Here is a 17785-nt window from a genome sequence, read left to right on the forward strand (position 1 = left end):
CTCTTGATTATCATTACCATAATGCATATAATTTTATATTATCTGCATATAAAGTGCGCACCATTTAATGTCCTTCAATTCCACACAGCATTCGAGATAATAAAATTTACTTAATCCAGAAATCTAATTTAGAGTCACTTCTCCACGTTGTTCCGAATAATTTCATGGAATTTCTCTGTACACGCAATTCAGGGCTCTTCGCATTACTCAACCACGAAAGCTTAGTACAAATAATTAATATTAAGGATTATTTGTCAAAAGTAAATATACATTATAGAATTTCTAATTATAAGGATGGAACCAAACATAATAATCCTGTTGCGTAAGTAAAAAGTGATGAATTTATCTACCGAGACGCTTCATATATATCCGTAATATTTCATAAAAGTTTAAATCTTTACAGCTCGAAATTTCTTTTAAAGTAGATGTTTGTGAAAGACAGTGATAAATTAAGTTATTCGAAGCCTTCAAAAACGAACTGATTGATGCGGCCCAAGTTGCGATATCAAAATTATCTAAAAGACAAGATTTTAACTAGAGTATTAAATAGTTATTTTTAATAGTTGCAATTATTAAATTAATGCAACTATTAAAATAAAAAAGAGAGAAACATTTGTGCTTTGAATTTTAATCTGATCTGTCTGATCTATCTATGGTGATTCGCTACTATCGAAGCGGCAAAACGATTTTTAGATTTGTTGCTTGTCGACATGGGCGATGATTGATGACGCATATTCTGCGAGCGGAAAATCGAACAAGTCCGAAGACTTTTCCTCACGGAGAAAACTTTCAAACTTCGTCTTGTACTCGCGAGAGAACTCGAAGCAATGGGACCGTTTGCGTCCATGCGATTTGCAATTTAAAGCGAAAAGTAAGATTTTCTAACGTACACCAATCGGCGTCGGTTTCGGAATTTAACACCTGTGACCGAATTAACCGCCGCATATTCACGAAGTATACGAACTCACGCGGCATTAAATGTCTCGATCATAATGTCGACGTGTGAAATCGTCGACTCGAAAAGTTGGCTCTTTAGAAAGCACGGACCTTTTATTTTCATTTCTACATTAATTTGCAATTTAAAATTTCACCGAAAGAAAAGAATAATTAACATTTCGTTTCATGTAGGCGAGTCACGTTGAAAAAATCCTAATATGGAAACGTACGTAGGCTAATTTGTATAATTACATCACAGTCATATTCAATCATTTATATTACAGAATATTTATCGAAATCAATTATAATTGGTAATATTAATAACTGGCGCCCTACAAATCCACGCAAAACATCCAATTTAGAGCGCATGGAAACGCATCATGTCACATTGTGTAATGACATTTTCTATATAATTTCATAATTTCGCATTAACATATGAACGCCGACTACTAACAAATATGTCATTTCCACGATACGTAAAATCGCGTGATTATTTCTTCACTGCGTAGCGAAATTCAAATTCCTAAATTAAATGATTGATGACTGAAAATATCTGCAATATGATCAAATAAAATCTTTATTCATGCTCATAATTTTTTTCCTTTTCTGTGCGATTTGTCAAAGTGTAAAACTACGTTGAGCGGAAAAAAATCCCCTGTTACACAATATATATTCAATTTTATGGACCATCATATTTTGTGCGAGTAAAAAATTTCTGCGCACAAAAAGGCGTACGAGAGTTTAAGTGCTCCTATTGGTTAAGGGTTAAAGTGCATTAAAACGTTAAGGCGTGACGGCTGAATATAAAATATAATAACAACCACAACATTATGGGTAACGGTGTGGCATTACGTTATTGCAATATTACGGGCGCGACACGTATAGGTACGTTCCATTAGAGTACTTGTAATCCGGCAATTTCACAATTTCACATCGTTATTTAAGGTAGTTATTCACACGCGAAATGACACGGCAGAAATAACAATAATGTACGCCTCCGGAGTAAGAGCGTGACATTCGCATATGAGACGAGGATAAAATGCAGTGACCGTCGTCCATTACACAAGCGTAAAAGAATAGAAGAACCGACGAGAAGACATAAACGCTGCGCTGTGTCGCTACAATGGTATGTATGTAGTGAACGTAATGACAAGTAATTACAATAATGAAAATGAATGGTTCTGCGCAAGCTTCGAAATATAATGCAGCTCCGACATCGATCCAGTGTTGATATTTTTGAAAATAATGTGAGGTAACGCAATATCACACAGATTTTTACCTTCGTTAATAAAAACTTAATCGCGATACAGTCGATAAACCGATATAGTCTTTTTTTGCATAAATGTTTAAATAGTATAAACGTTAATTATCACACTTTTTCCCGTAATATAACAGAATGGCGTTGCATTATTCTCTCGGATGAATAGCGAGATAATTCACGGTGCGAATGCGGAATGCGGTACATCCACTCACGAAAATGTAATTTGGGGATCGCAACGGCATACCTTAATACGGGAACCACAACGGTGATCCCACTTGTGATTCACAAAGACGCTGAAAATTACGCTTCTTCAAATTCCGCTCACTTTTAAGCAGCAATCGTGCTGGTAATTGTTTTTTATGCGCGTCATTATGCCTTTGTAACATCGTTTTTTCAAGGCGTGATATGCCCTGTTATTTCCTTCATACGGAAAGAAGTACTCGACGCGGGGTAATATCCCGTGAGTAATTGCGAAATTTGCATTCTTCCATTTGCGCGAGCGAAAATCGCATCGTCATGCAAACCGAATAAGTGAAAAATAGAATTCGTGTGATGTAATCAAGGGGAACATTATTCTCTCTCGCATTTAGCACTAACAATATGCGCGGAAAATATACTTTGAAATTAAAATTTTAATATTATACTTATACTTTCATGGCGCGTTTTTATTTTTAACAAAAATTTGAAAAATGTAGTTAAATTTTAAATATTTAGATAGTTAATGTCAAAGATTAAAAGCTACGAACAAAAAAAAAGCATTCTGGCATTCGATCAAATTATCGTTAATGTAAAGCTGACTTCGGCTCGATTAAGTAATCTTGAATTAAGGACTGGCAGTCATCCCGAGATACCTTATGAGCTTGGCACTTCTCGTTGATTTTTTACGCTTGTTCGCCTCTTCTATTTCTCTTTTTGGATTATTTCTCTTTTTAGAGAGCCGTAAAATGCATTGGACTACGTGCGTGTTCGCACTGCCAGAGTCGTTAATGTCGCTCCAACGGCGAGTAAATACTTCCAATTCCTAGCGATACTACTTTCCGTCCGATAAATTCGCGCGCTTTCGAGGTCGGTAAGCATGTAGACTCACTTTGTCAATCTGTCGACGTTCTTTATGATATTCGTCGAATAAGGATCACTCGCCGTGGCAATTTCGCCGGACACGTTGTATGTCCGTCTTATCGTCTCCGAGAATTATGAAATGGCGACGAAGGGGAATTAATTTGGTTTCAAGTTCCGGAAGTGAAGCTGACGTAGAAACCTCGCGATAACAGTGGTATGACATTTAAATTAATTTGACTTCACGCTCCGACTAAAACGGGCAATTGAATCAGTTATACCGTCGCAACCGGCTTTTATCGTCTAAATAATGAATGACTTTATCGACTTTTTCAACTTCAACAAACAATCTCGTTTCTTCGCCGATCCGTAGCCAACGAAAGTTTAATAATGAAACTTTGAATATTGCACTCTCAAGAAATGAAGATAACGTAGGCATTACTGAGTAAAGGGAAGCACGTTTTACACATTGCGAGCTGCAGCACTAGCAATATCGAATTCGAGGAGGAGAAATTTCAGGAAGAAAAGAGAAAGAAAAACTCATAGGAACAATGGAACAATGGATGTGGAAGTGCTAATTCTGCAAATGTTTCGGGATCACTAATAATGTCCCCAGGCGAGAACAACAAATTCCGAAAAAAAAAAGAAAGAAAAATTAAAAACAGCTCACATTAAAAAGAAATTTCAAGAGCGAGAAGAAGCGCATAGTACAAGTTGATACATAATGTTCTTCTGTGATTACACAAGAGTAACAAAGTTATGTATCAAGTTATATATATAAAGAATTTGTGGAAGAGTATACAATGGCGCTATTCTTTATGTGTCTAAAAGCGAATGTTATTCGCAGACAAACAAGAGAACATGTTACAGAAACAAAAAAAATCTTAGTACGAAAGTTCGTTTCTGCGCCAGCAGAAGCAATCTCTGCAAGAGTGTGTCGTAATCGATACAACATTGTCATTCCATCCACGTTTGTTCTTACGAAAAAAAGAACTTGTGATAGAGAACGCGGACGCATCGAAAGGGACGCTCGAGGGAGAATGTATCCGAAGGGATTTGCATGCAGGGACTTGTTCAAATATTCCTTCGATGTATCCAATACGTCTGCGATACTTCATCCTCGTACGCAAATATACGCGAGTGTAAGATCCATCGCATGATTCATATGGCTCATGCGTGGAGATACAGTATTACAGCCGACGTGCGCTTTTCAACAAGCACGACCGCTATTTGGCAGGCCATTCTATTGGCAATAGGGAGATAAGGGGTGGGTAAACTCCTGTCACAGGCCCCGCCTCGAAATCCAATTTCGAGCTTTAGGTTCTGCCTTCGATTCTATTTTTGTTCTAGCGTGCGCGAGCATTTAGAGCTTCTCTCTGCATATTTCTACCCTAAATTTTTGCCGACATTTCTATGCTCTTCATCTGAAACTTTGTATTCGGATTATACATGCTCTCTTTAAATGTAGATAGCCTTTCTTCAAATCTTTCTTTTTTTTAATCAAAAGACATAGTATCTTAGTTCTATACATTACATATAGATTTAATGTATAATAATTATGTTTCTAAGTGCATATAATTATTATTAATTATTAATGCTGTTTTAATCTTTAACGTTTCCTGATGTACTTATCGTGTGTAAAATCTAATTGTAGTTAGTTATTGTATTAAGTTTTTATACTGTATATTAAGAGATTATTTTTAACATTTTAAAAAATAAAGATTCGTTACAAAGAAATCAAAATGACAGTAGTCGATTAACTCATATTTCACAATTTCAAGTATGTACTCAGTTGCAGAAGAAGCAGCTGTGCGCGATATTTGAACGAAAAATACAGTTGACTTAGCCAATAAATATCTAACATTTTCCAATATGACCCGCACAGTCGGTAGCAAGAAAGCGATCGGGAAGGATAATAGTAAGTTGAAGTAATTTCGAGTTACCTGTTCGAGCGAGAAAATAATGTTATCGCCGACCATTGTCGTTATCATTATTTTCGCTATTCTATGATTGGATTTCGTTATGCAAGAAAAACCTAAACCGATATTCCAAAGGGAGTTAGCAATAAAGATACCGTGAAATTGAACGTAAAAAGATGGTGAAGAAAGTGGCACGAAGGAACATTTCTGCCAGCAAAAAGGTGAGTTCTATACTAATCGAATTTTAAGACTATTCTTGACAGCAAATGATGTACAGAATATTTTGCAAATATTCTTATACGATTTTCTAACGAATTCTTTTCTTTCTGTCGAAGCAAATATTTTATCGGCTTCTACAAATCTCAATAAACGATATTTCAATTATCATGTGAAGATGAATTCATGGTGATAAAATATTTTTTGCATCTTCACATAATAATTATACCGGACTATTGAGACTTGTAGAAAAATAATTATATCCGATGCAATCTAATATGACACGCATGACTTATATCTTCATTAATGAATAATTTTATTCTACTACGCTTCATTAATATTCGATTGTTCCTTGTATGTTTTTCTGAATGACGCATGCGTCTCATCAAAGAGACATGCTTTTGTATAGCACGAGCCATTTTTTCCCTCCTGTAATCATCGGCCTAATGTACCGGATATTCCTTTCAACGTCTCTATCGCGAGCCAACATCGGGATCATAAAAGCAAAAATAAATGACTTTTTAGGGCTAACATCAATAATTTCTTACGGTAACTAACGGGAGCAAAATAAAATAGGAGCTGTTTCAAACACTCTCTTTTATTACAAAAAGTTCGATTACGAATTGAAAAAATAAAGGCGATACATTGATCGAAGTCGGATAGAATTTTTATATACATCTTTAAAGAATTACTCGAGACAATTCTCTTACTTTAACAACAAAAAACATTTGTTTATTCAATAGCAGTGTTGTGTATGAACGAAGCTTAATTCTTCTCGCGTGAAAGTCGCGACAGGGGCGTGAAAGAGTGCAGCTCTGTTTGTCGCGTCACGCTAATGCGCGCGGTAGGTAGGTAGAATCAGATAAAAACCGGTTAATCCATTTTGTGTCACACTTATTCGTTACAAGCGTTAAATTACAAGATTTACGACAGCGTCGGGTACATTGATTACGATAAGTTACTTAAATCGACGATATAAGCTTCTGCTGATTTAGATTTAATCAGAACAGAAGCTACGTAATTATAGAAACAGGTTCTTCTATCAGCATTACAATATCATGCACAAAAGATATGCGCTTCACTTGTTACATAAAAGATTCGCTCGGTTAATATGGATATGACATCGTGGATAAATTTTGCAAAATCATTCTGCATTAAGTTGTAACGAATAAGAAATTTTTTTCTTTTAAATGGACTGAATTTTCTTATAATATAAATATTTTGTACAGAATAATTGATATTTCCCTGTTAATATTCCCTTTGACATATTCGAAATGTATTATTATTAAACGGAATTTTGATGGAAAGTCATTAACAAGAACAACTCTTTAATATTTAATGAAATATTGAAACATCTTGATAGTTAACTTTCAAATTAAATCTTTTGGGTCACGTCCTACATTATTGTAGCAATTCTATGTAATCAGATTTTATTTTAAATTTAAACAGTAAATTTTAAATTTATACAAGAAGAAAAGATTTAGATTTTTTTCTTATAATATAATTTATGGCCGAAAAAATACAATATAGCTCTAAATTTATATAATTTAATCTAATTTATATCTCTACAATTATATAGAATTATATAGAATTTTTCATCATGGATGCACCGTGAGTGCAATTAAATCGATTTTATCAATATAATGATATACTTATATTAAATATCACTAATAAATTGTAAATATTATACAAAATTTATATTACAAGCAACAGCACTCATAATGTTGCTAATTAGAATTATTATAACGAGACGCGTAAAATGGATGATGCAAATAGATTTTCCGAATTTCCACTATGTTAGCACGAGTGGCATTATGTAAAAATGCCCCGGATGACAGAATTTTTTAAACGGTACTTTTTCCATTGCTTTTAATCGGCGAATGCGATTCGCCTTATCATTGCGTAACATTTGCATATCTAAATTCGCATAAATTTGTTTTAAAAAGAAGAGGACAATTATGGAAGATAATTGCTTATGTACTCACCTTTGCGAAGTCGATTTTTAATGTGCAGCAGCCAGAATATATATCTGCTCCATGTAGTGTTTCCTTTGCTCTGGTTGCCGATTCCACAGAGTCGAACGTAATGATCAGAACACGATCAGTTAAGGATATATAGTAATTTGTGCACAAAAAATATATGTATACAAATTTTAAAATTAGTTAGTTCGGCAATAATACGTGAAGTTTGGTTACTCTAAATCTGAATCAACGAAATTCAAGTGAAAAAGAAAAAGAATTTGAGTATTGTATAATTCAAATACAGCTATTTGCACGTTCCAATACTATATATATATATATTGAACACTAAATAAAATTACCTAGAATTAGGAATTCCACGTTTCAGTGATTTTTTAAATTAAATTTTATTGCGAATTTTACTGATTACCCAGTGATACACTTGAGATTGGTATCCACTGATTCAGATTTAGATAATTAATAATTATTCTCTACATAATTATTCTCTAATTATGGACTAACAAACTTATTTTCAGATCTAAAACTACTACTTAAATTTTTAGATACGTCAGCAAAATCGTTCTTTCTATGAAATAACAATTAAATTAAAAATTACTTCGTCTCTTATTTAAACCTTCGTATATCTCCTTCATATTATTATAAATAAAAAAAGATTGATGAAAAAAGATGCAACGTTACCATACAAACAAACAAAATTACATGAATTATAATGTTCATCACCCAGTTTTACGACAAACGATAAAATGTAGCGTTCCTATGATACAGAAATCTCACGGAATTCACTGCGGCATTACAATGTTGTTTTCCCACAAAGTGGCCGTCGTGCAGTATAAATCCGACATGACGTAAAGTTCTAACGAATTTATAGTCACGCGGGACGCGGCTTGACTATTATTTGGATCGTAATAGTCTAGAATATACACTCCACTATACGGAGGTTCACCGAAAATACGGCTCGCGAGATAAAGCTCAAAGCTTGTTGAACGTATGCAGAATACATGAAAAAGAGTTTACGTTGAAAAAAAATCGAGCCTTTCCGTCAGTTCACATCCTCGTTATAAATCTTCATTACGCTATAACGGCAGTGCATGTCTTGACAAAGTTTTCCCGGCTTGAGAAAGCGTGTCAGAGTTGATCCCGCGGGCTCCGAGTTCGCCGAAGGTGACCCTTGACTCGCGTGTTTAACGCTCGCTATTGCCCTGAAGTTTACCGTGTAAATCAAATTCATGCGAAAACGCAATGGTTTATTTGTGTAAAATAAATTGTTTCCCGACGGCATTGTTTGAACTCGTATTATATGCATTTTTAAATTTCAAACTCTTTGTACTTTACTTGTCAAAATTTCAATGGCAAATTTCTCAATAAATTTAAATCATATTTTTAATGGAATTTCCAGTGAAGTATAAGACGACGGAGATGTTTAATCATTTTGAAAATTAAAAATTTCCAGCGAGCTAAACATCAGGGAGTAATAACGGCTGTTTGTTAATTCTTTATATACAACATGTAACATCTGCGGTTGTAAAACAGTATTATGCTTGGCAAACAGAACATTAGCGGTACGCTTCTTAGTAATTTACTGTGCGAATACAACTGAATTTAAAGTGTTAATTTACATAGCTGAGAGTCATATGATGTCTTCTGAGAATCGTTAACGTAAATCAACGAAATTGCAGGTGAGCAATAGATTTGTCCGCGTTGTTTGAAATTTCTTAAAATTTATGCACTAAAAACGAGATAAGTATTCGAGCGTTGAAGAGAAAGAAAGCAAAGATAATAAGTGCAAAAAATATAAGCACCGTCAATAGACCTAATAAAAAGCACTACCATAGTAAAATATGTATTGAAAAGGATATTCAACCATAGCTTGCACGCCGTTTTTCTTGAAGATTACGATACGCTGAACCTGACCGCTGGGCGCACTGATCGTGTGCAACACTTCCTGCAACAGAAAAGAGCAAAGCACTTTAACAGATGTATGCGAGGATATTTTAGGAGAACATTTTCACACTATGTTGATTTAGGCTATGGTGTGCATCGTTCCTCGACTTCTCCGAAGGAAGCTTAAAAGTTGAGAAACAAAGATGTTAATCATTAATTAAATGCATCTCGAGTTCTAAATTAAGCAATTAAGAGGAAAAAAATTATAGGCAATGCACCATCGATCTTTAAAAAGACCATATAAATAAAATATTTCGATGTTTGTATTTTTTAATATAAAACTTCTACTCGTGTACAAAATTTGATATTAAACGCAAAAATATTTTTTAATGGAATTATATTTATGATAACTTTAATTACGGTTAATTAATTTACGATTATAGATTTGAACTTCGTTTACTTTTACAAAAGTTTTCTTTTTTTTGCCTCGACGTTTTTTTGAACAATTTTAGATACAAATTATTTGATGTCTTGCTTTATTTTAAAACACTTCAATTAGTCGCTTCAAAAACGCTCAATAACTCAACATTAAAGCAATCGCCATTCTTTTCAGTCCATTCCTGAAACCTGTCGTTAAGGGGAAACGGCGATAGTTCTGAAGCACCTCGTATTTCCGCTAACCTATTTCGAGCACATGATCGATGCACGTCGTATATCATGCGCAGCAAATCGAAACGAAGTTTACTTGGTGCGTTCTCCAGGGCATCTCTATTGGCGCAACAACAACATATGCGAGGTATTCGGTATAAGTTTAACCGTTCTCACAATATTCTCGCAACGCATCCAGACAGAAAGTTTGTGTGGCGTAGGTAGGTTGAACCGAGAGGTCAAGGAGCAACACGAGACAAATGGCAAAACTGCATTTCAGTCCATTCATGAATGTTACATGTTCTAACAGATGCATCGACAATACCAAATTTTCTCGCTAAAGAAGTCGATTTTTTGCCACATACTATTTTTCATTCGGAGCATTATAGTTCGTTTCATCAACGAGAACGACCGGAACTTAAAGATTAGAATCAGCAATATTTTTGTAACTAGCCTAATTATGATAAGTTCATATTTAATTATTTAATTGCTAAATCGCGACTGAATTAATTAATTTGATTAAATATATACTCGTATTAAAAACCAAATATATTGGAATTTATAAATTTAAAATTCAAATAGATTGGATTTTTATAATATTAATATAACTAAATATATTATGCATAAAATATCATTGTAACACTTATTCTCAAGTAATAATCTAATTTTATTGATTTTCAACATAAAATTAGATTTACGCAAATAAAGATTTATATAAAATGATAACACAATGATTTACGAATTTGTCAAACACGAGAAACGAATCACTTTGGAATTAGGCTAACTAGACATTGTAACACGAAGCAGAGTGTAGGACAGATTAGAGAGAAAACAGAATTGCAACATGTTCGGTTGGCACTGATTTACAATGCAATTAGCACTCTCTAATTTAATCCTTAATCCTTAATCGTGAGAATAACATAAATAACAAGAATATATACTTGAAGATTAGCACTTTGTCGTACATTAATAAAACATTAATCTTAAAGTAATAATTTATAATAAGTCGTTAGATAAAGCTTAACTTCTTATGATTAATTTTTCTTTGCTAATTTCCGTTTGTTTACTGTAAACTAAATAAATAATTTTTACGAAGAGAAATGTGAATGGAACATATATATATATATATATATATATATATACATATATACATATATATATATATATATTGTGTTGGTTATGAAGTTGCGCGTTCTCTAGAGATGAGTTGTAATCGTTGGAGTCTGGAGTCCCCGGCGGCGACGCGGTCAAAGAAGGTGTTAAGTATCGCGCCGGGGTGTGGACGGGTCGCAACACATTTTATTTCAAGATGGTCGATAATTGAGAGCATTTAACAGCGGGCGCGTGTTTACCTGCCAGCCGAGGAAATCTCGAATTTGCGTTGCACGAGCGATGACACGACGTGGCTCGCTGCCAATGTAACTTCTCGCGACTTCTCTGCGCGGCACATCTCTCATACGACTAGACGAAAACACGCAACTAGTGGAATCGCATTTAGTGACTCACATCGTTTATTCGAGAAAAATGCGGTTCGTCGCGCTGTTTAAATGCAGTCTGAATACGCGAGACGCGCCAACGTATTATTCCGTGTGCTCGCGATTAGTCATACTATCACAGAGAATCGAGGAGCCTGGGACGTCTGAAATGTCTGAATAAGGTTCGAACGAGATTGTCAGTCTCCTATCGAGTGAGTGCAATCTCCGGCTACGAGGTCTCGCGTGCGACCACGTCATAGCGTATATGTAGAATATTTTATAATATACTTAAATATGATAAATCGTTAACTTATAGCGAATTGCACTGAAAACGGAATAAATCCTCAATATATTTTATTGCTATTAAATAAAAGCGATATTTTATAATTCGAAACATTTGTATTTCACTTTTACACAATTAAATCGGTGTATGTAATGGTTTTAACATGCACTAGTGCGTCAAATCGAATTCGCTATTACTCAATTATAATTTGGACTTAATATTCGAGCATTCTGTCATCATTAAATTATTTATTTATGTAAAATTCAAATATATCCAATTTTGTGAAGTTCTGTCTCAATTATTCGTAAAAAAGATAAACTGTCCGATTTTTTTAAATTTTTTTATCAGTCATAGCTATAAGAGTTAGGCTCATTCTTTGTATAAACATGAGTTTTCTATATTCTTAAATTAATTCCAGATGATATGCATCATGTATGTGTTCTGCATGTGATACAATCTCAAAAAAGAGCAGCTTGATTCTTGGCGTGAGCACGAAATATCGTACGACGATCATTAAATAGAAACGGAAATTCGATTTCCGTCGGCTCGAGTCCTCGCGACATTCAGGTTAGGAAAAAGAATACCGATAGAAACGATCGAACGATTGACGCGATAATTAAATTGTTTCACAGCTTAATGAAAAAAACGGGAGGTACACTGGATTATGTAAAATTGTCACCGTATCTGCGAACGACCGGTAAATTTTTATGCGCCGCTCACCGCTGCATCCAGTGTGCACCATGTAATATGTATGATCCGTTGCATTTCAGATTGGCTTATGAATAGAAGCGAGAATTCGCGCGTGCAAATCGTCGCCACTGCGATCACTCGTTCCTCGAGAAGCACACGTCCGATCGGCGAACATACTCTAATCTAAGCCTTTTGTCTTTTAGAAACTTAAAGCGAAATAGATATTTGCTGGAAACGAGAAAGAAAGTTCTATTGCAGTCTAATGCATTGGAAAATAAAATACTAATAAATTTTAATAATTATTTGTTTGAATAGTACTAAGTAAATATTTACTAAACATAAACTTTATTTGATACAAAAATCATTAATTTGATTTAATCATCATTTTTGTTAACGAGTGAATATTTAGTTACTCTGTAAGAGTAAATAATTAGTACTATTCGAAGAAATATTAAGATTCAGTAAATTTTTTTTTCAATGTGCAGGAATAAAAAAACAGACCTAATTGTCCGGGGTGTTGCCTCATCCGGGTCGACGACCCCCTTTTGTGTCCGTGCGAGATACGATGCTCGTGGTAGGAGAAATCCTTCGGGGGGTCGGCCGCGATATAAATTCAAGAGCGGATGCTTCCGCGAACGCGACGCACAAAGCAGAGCCTCGCGAGAGAAAGAGAGAGAGAGTGATAGAACGTGCCCGCTTGCCCGCTCGAGATCGTGATAAGGAAAGCACGTAATCCCTTTGTCCTGTGAAGATGCATTCGCCCGGACGGGGTGCATTGAGCCGCGTACCGGCGTTGCAAACGTGATTTATCGAAGCTTATCTGCCGCGACGGAAAAACGTCAGGCGTGAAGGAAAACTGTTCTAGCACCATTGGAATTAGATATCCGGAAGTTAGATACGAATGAAGGCATTGTGTTATGAAACAAAAAGATCTTATAAAAATCTTGACGGAAATAATAAACTTTGCAAATTAGATTAGTTTGATGAATTATGAGAGAGAATAGAGATAACAGAAGCAAAACGACTTATTTTCGTGTTCGTGTTGATGATAGTGGAACGTTAAAAATATAACAAAAGTAATAAAACAGATATTAGATTGCTTTACAAGAACTTCTCCAAGATTAGCCGATAAATGATAAGGATCGATTATGAAAGGGAATAACGTAACTTGCATTTAGAGACAACAAAGTGCAGGCGAGATTTATTCGCCTGGGAGTCTATAGACGAGTCCCGCATTCCCATTTCCGGTTGGATGACAGTGCAGTCTGTCGGTAGGAGAGTTGAGGGGTTTAATCCTCGTTCTTGAGTAGGTCAGACAATAATAATAGATCTGCTTCGAAGGGCATCAATCAGGGTGCGCGCGCGGGGGTGGAGAAAGAAGCCGCATCATCTTATTTAATTCATTGGCATTCCCGCGTATCTCCGGACGTGTTAATACGACTTATCCGCCTTCGTTTATAAAACATGATCGGCTTTGAAAAGCGAGGTGATTTATAGCGACATTTCTCCGGCGGGGAGATACCTCTCCGTGCACCGCTCTTTCCGGGTTGTTGATAAATATTCCACGCCTGCTCTTTCGCCTCCTCGATGCCAGATGGTTCCGGGCATAATGCTCGCTTTGTACCGACAACGAAAGCCACCTCAAAGCCCGATCCACCGACCGCGAAAGACAGAAACGCCGCAGCGATGTCGCGTATTAATTAGACGGGACGTGAAACAAATGTGCACGATGGAACGGGCATTCATTAATGTATCATAAATGTCATTGATGACGAAGTAAAGCGCGAGGTTGGAAGTAGCCGTAAATTTTGCAGATCGCAAGTTCCATGATGAAAAATGACAAGCCCGCGTACAAAAATAAATAACGATATATTTATTAAAAGCTCGGCAATAAATTAAAGTGGACCGACCGCGACATATCACTCACGTCTCTAGAGTATGGAATATTTTTAAATTTTAAGTTGCAAGATTACAACTACTGCAAGACAGGAAAAATTGCACAGGTAAATTTTCATGAGGAAAGTCACATTTCTCAAGCCCGCATGCCACTGACAGTTTTCATGAAAATCCTTTAGGAAATCGAAGAGAACGTTGTTCAAGGGAAAAAAACCGAGGTCTTCCGCGTCGAGAAATTTGCCGCGCAAGGATCTTTCGATGCCGTTGAAAGATGAAGGAGGCCGAATTTACGGGCAGAACACATCCCGATTCTAATCCCGCTCCAATCCCCACTGCGAGATTAAAAGGGCATGAAAAAGTCATAAAGTGCCCACAATTACGACATCAATTTGCTCGACACGAGAGCATAGAGGATACAAAGACAATGCGCCAGGGATGCATCTGAAAACTGGGGTATTTCCCCCGAGTGCAATACTGGCGCATTTCGTCGGGGTGCATTCAATATATGCGCGCGTGAATCTAATAAGCGTTGGCACTTACACTATAAACACGAGAGACGAATTAAAGGTCGACGAAAATACATCGAAAAAAAAAAAAAAAAAAAAAATTTACTAAATCTTAATACATATTTTTTTGAATGGTAGTAGATAAACATTTACTTGCAGTAAAAATATTTATTCAATAAAAAAATGATATTTCAGTTAATCAAATTAATAGTTTTTGTATCAAATAAATATATTAAAATTTAGTTATTTATTTTTAGTTAGTTATTTTTTTCAGTGCATAGAAAATATGGTACATTATATATAGGTACATTCGTATCTTCTTATTCAACAAAAAGTTTTATGATAGCTTACAGATGCGAGGATTAATGTATTCATGTTCTTTAGATAGCAATGTAGAAAAGGGCATATAGGAGTCGAATGCAGAAGTTAGTGCGCAAAATTAATAAATCAAATGTAGCGAGTTTAAGCCTTCGGTGTCACACTATGAGAATGACACACTTGGGTATGGCATATCCAATTCAATTCGGTTGCTTATAACTTTCATAAAAATGAACATATTGTAAAGAATTTTTTCCAATCGAAACGCTAGATATATAGGGACATAACAATACCAAGCAAATATATGTATTTTTATTAATAAAAAGTTACAAGCAACAGAAAAAATATTGAAAAAAGAAAGTCATACTCAGAGTATGCCAAAAAGAGAACAAAAATTTAAAAACATTACGTTTCCGTTCAATTTTGAGCTATCTTCTATCTAAATACGTTGATAATAAATACTAGTTGAAGAACACTAAAAACAAAGTACTAATTCATAGATCGTGATGAGTATATTCTTTAAGATGTTTAAAAAAATTTATCCGTATTATTGCAAGAGATTCAATTGTTACGTCCTAATCTGGTAACTGAAAGCTCTTAAATTATTGCGAATGTTATGTTCCCAAACTCCGATGTACATAGGTAAATTTGACTCTCAACTCGTGATTTCAATCTTAACACACTCCCGTCTCTAATCTCTAAACTCCAAGTTCTCAACTCGTGAACTTTCATGTAGTAACCTAGATCCTCTAAATTTGAACTGTGAATTCTAAAGTTATAATTTATATGATTACTCCTCTCACGATATTGACAATAAATAAACTCATCAGCTATTACGATATAACCTTAAACCTATGTAACATGGTTTATATCAACAAATTCATTATTTCCGCTGAAAATAAAAGAATTCCCAAAATATTTCAGCTATTGATTTTATCATTGTACAACTAATGCGTTTGCACTGCATTAATGTTTCATTAAGAAACAGAATAAAAAGTCCTTTATTTCGCATAAAAAAATATTGAAAAAAAAATATTGAAAGATCGAAGTTTCCAGGTAACTAAACATTTATTGTTTAATCAAAGACAAAATGTAAAGTGACTATAACGTTACTTTACTAAAATATCTTAATATTTATATCGATATATCATTAAATTTTAATGCGCAGTGCTTATCAATACATAATTGATAAAAAATTAATGGAGCATCCATAAGCATGTACACGTATCGATTTTCCGATTACGTTATCAATCATGACTCACGTACATCAAAATGTAATTAGAATTATTTCTTGACGCAATAGATATAATGCGGCTGTAAAACAAGAATATTTCCCATTTCTATCTGAAGGGCCGAAATTAAATTTTGTTGTACTCGAGATAATCTTATTTTTCGGGCAGTTGAAGTTGTCGAAAATCTAATTTCCGGCGGATCTTCTCGGAGAATCTAGCGAGATCGGGACTGGAGAAACTCTCAGTGCAGCTCGACGATGCAGCCAGACACTAATTGAACAACACTGATGTAAGCTGCAGAGAGGAACGCGGGGATATGAGCGTGTATGAAACGCGAATACTAGAAACTCGGGCGAGCAATAGCTAACGAAAGAAGTCTCAATTTTGCTGCCAATTTCTCGGGGGAAATTCGTCGGATCGAATGTCGGACGATACGGACATCGCCTCGTGAGAACGATCCTGGAAAGCGCATGAGGCAAAGCTTTGCACGCATTACTTTCCCGCACGCAGTTGTCGCGAGCCACGGTACGCGTCTCGCATTCGAGAGGGAAGACGAGAGTGTCGGTTACGAGGACAAGATAAATGGGTGCCGCATGAGACGTGGAGAGAAATCTCTACGGAGAGAAGTGGCGGAAAAGGGGAGACGCCAGCTCATTTTTTTCAGCCTTACTGAAATCTGGCATCATAACTGACCTACCGCGCGCTCTTTTCTTCCTATTCTCGCCTTTTTTACGAATATAAAACGTCACGCTCTCCGTCCCGAGGAGAAAACTATGCCTGCATAATCTCCATATATTTTGCGGTAAATTTTATGTAACATATTTAATATGTTACTCTCTATGTATTATTTATTATAGAAAATTTTAAATTTAAAAGTTGCGTTGTTTATTATTTTGAGAAAATTGATGACAAAACAAATAAAAAAGTGAATTATTTAGAAGTAAAAACGATAAAAAAAATATATATATATTTTTTTTTAAAGCAAGGCATTTTAATTAAAGCAAATAAAGGTATTATTTACTTATATATAAAGCTAAGTCGCTAAGTTATAAAAATACATCTCATATTAGAAAAATCTCTTTAACTTTATTCTGCAATAATGATAAATTTTTTATACCAATTAACATAATTAAAAATCCAAAATTAATGTTCATTCATTATTTGAAAAATATTCGTCATTTCGTATAATAATATACTATGTACGTGTCGTATCATCTTAACTAAAGCAAGTAAAAGCGCAAGAAAATTCGAGGCACGCAGACGATATAGAGTATAAAACGATCCCCCAAGTCTGCGCGTGTGGGCTCAATTTCAGAGATCTCTGTTGCTCCTTCAAAAGTAAGATGGTAAAACTCCACCCCAGCATTCTGTGGAATGCTGCTGACCATAATCATCCGCTTTCCTAACTCACAGACATGCACAACGCACACATAGAGAGAGAGAGAGAGAGAGAGAGAGAGAGAGAGAGAGAGAGAGAGAGAGAGAGAGA

The 17785-nt window shown here is 35.1% G+C and overlaps 1 protein-coding gene across 2 annotated transcripts in view; it reads right to left on the reverse strand.

Moving 5' to 3' along the window:
• The window catches only part of LOC108688760 (heterogeneous nuclear ribonucleoprotein L), a 159769-nt gene that overhangs the window by 85012 nt on the left and 56972 nt on the right, over positions 1-17785 (reverse strand). For both annotated transcript variants that reach the window (XM_018195138.1, XM_018195137.1), the window contains exons 4-5: positions 9224-9309; positions 7374-7470 (exon numbers count right to left, since the gene is read on the reverse strand). In XM_018195138.1, coding sequence (XP_018050627.1) covers positions 7374-7470; positions 9224-9309 — 183 coding nt within the window. The remainder of the gene's footprint in view (positions 1-7373; positions 7471-9223; positions 9310-17785) is intronic.

Source organism: Atta colombica, unplaced genomic scaffold, assembly GCF_001594045.1.
Source record: "Atta colombica isolate Treedump-2 unplaced genomic scaffold, Acol1.0 scaffold238, whole genome shotgun sequence".
In the NCBI taxonomy this organism is placed as follows: Eukaryota; Metazoa; Arthropoda; class Insecta; order Hymenoptera; family Formicidae; genus Atta; species Atta colombica.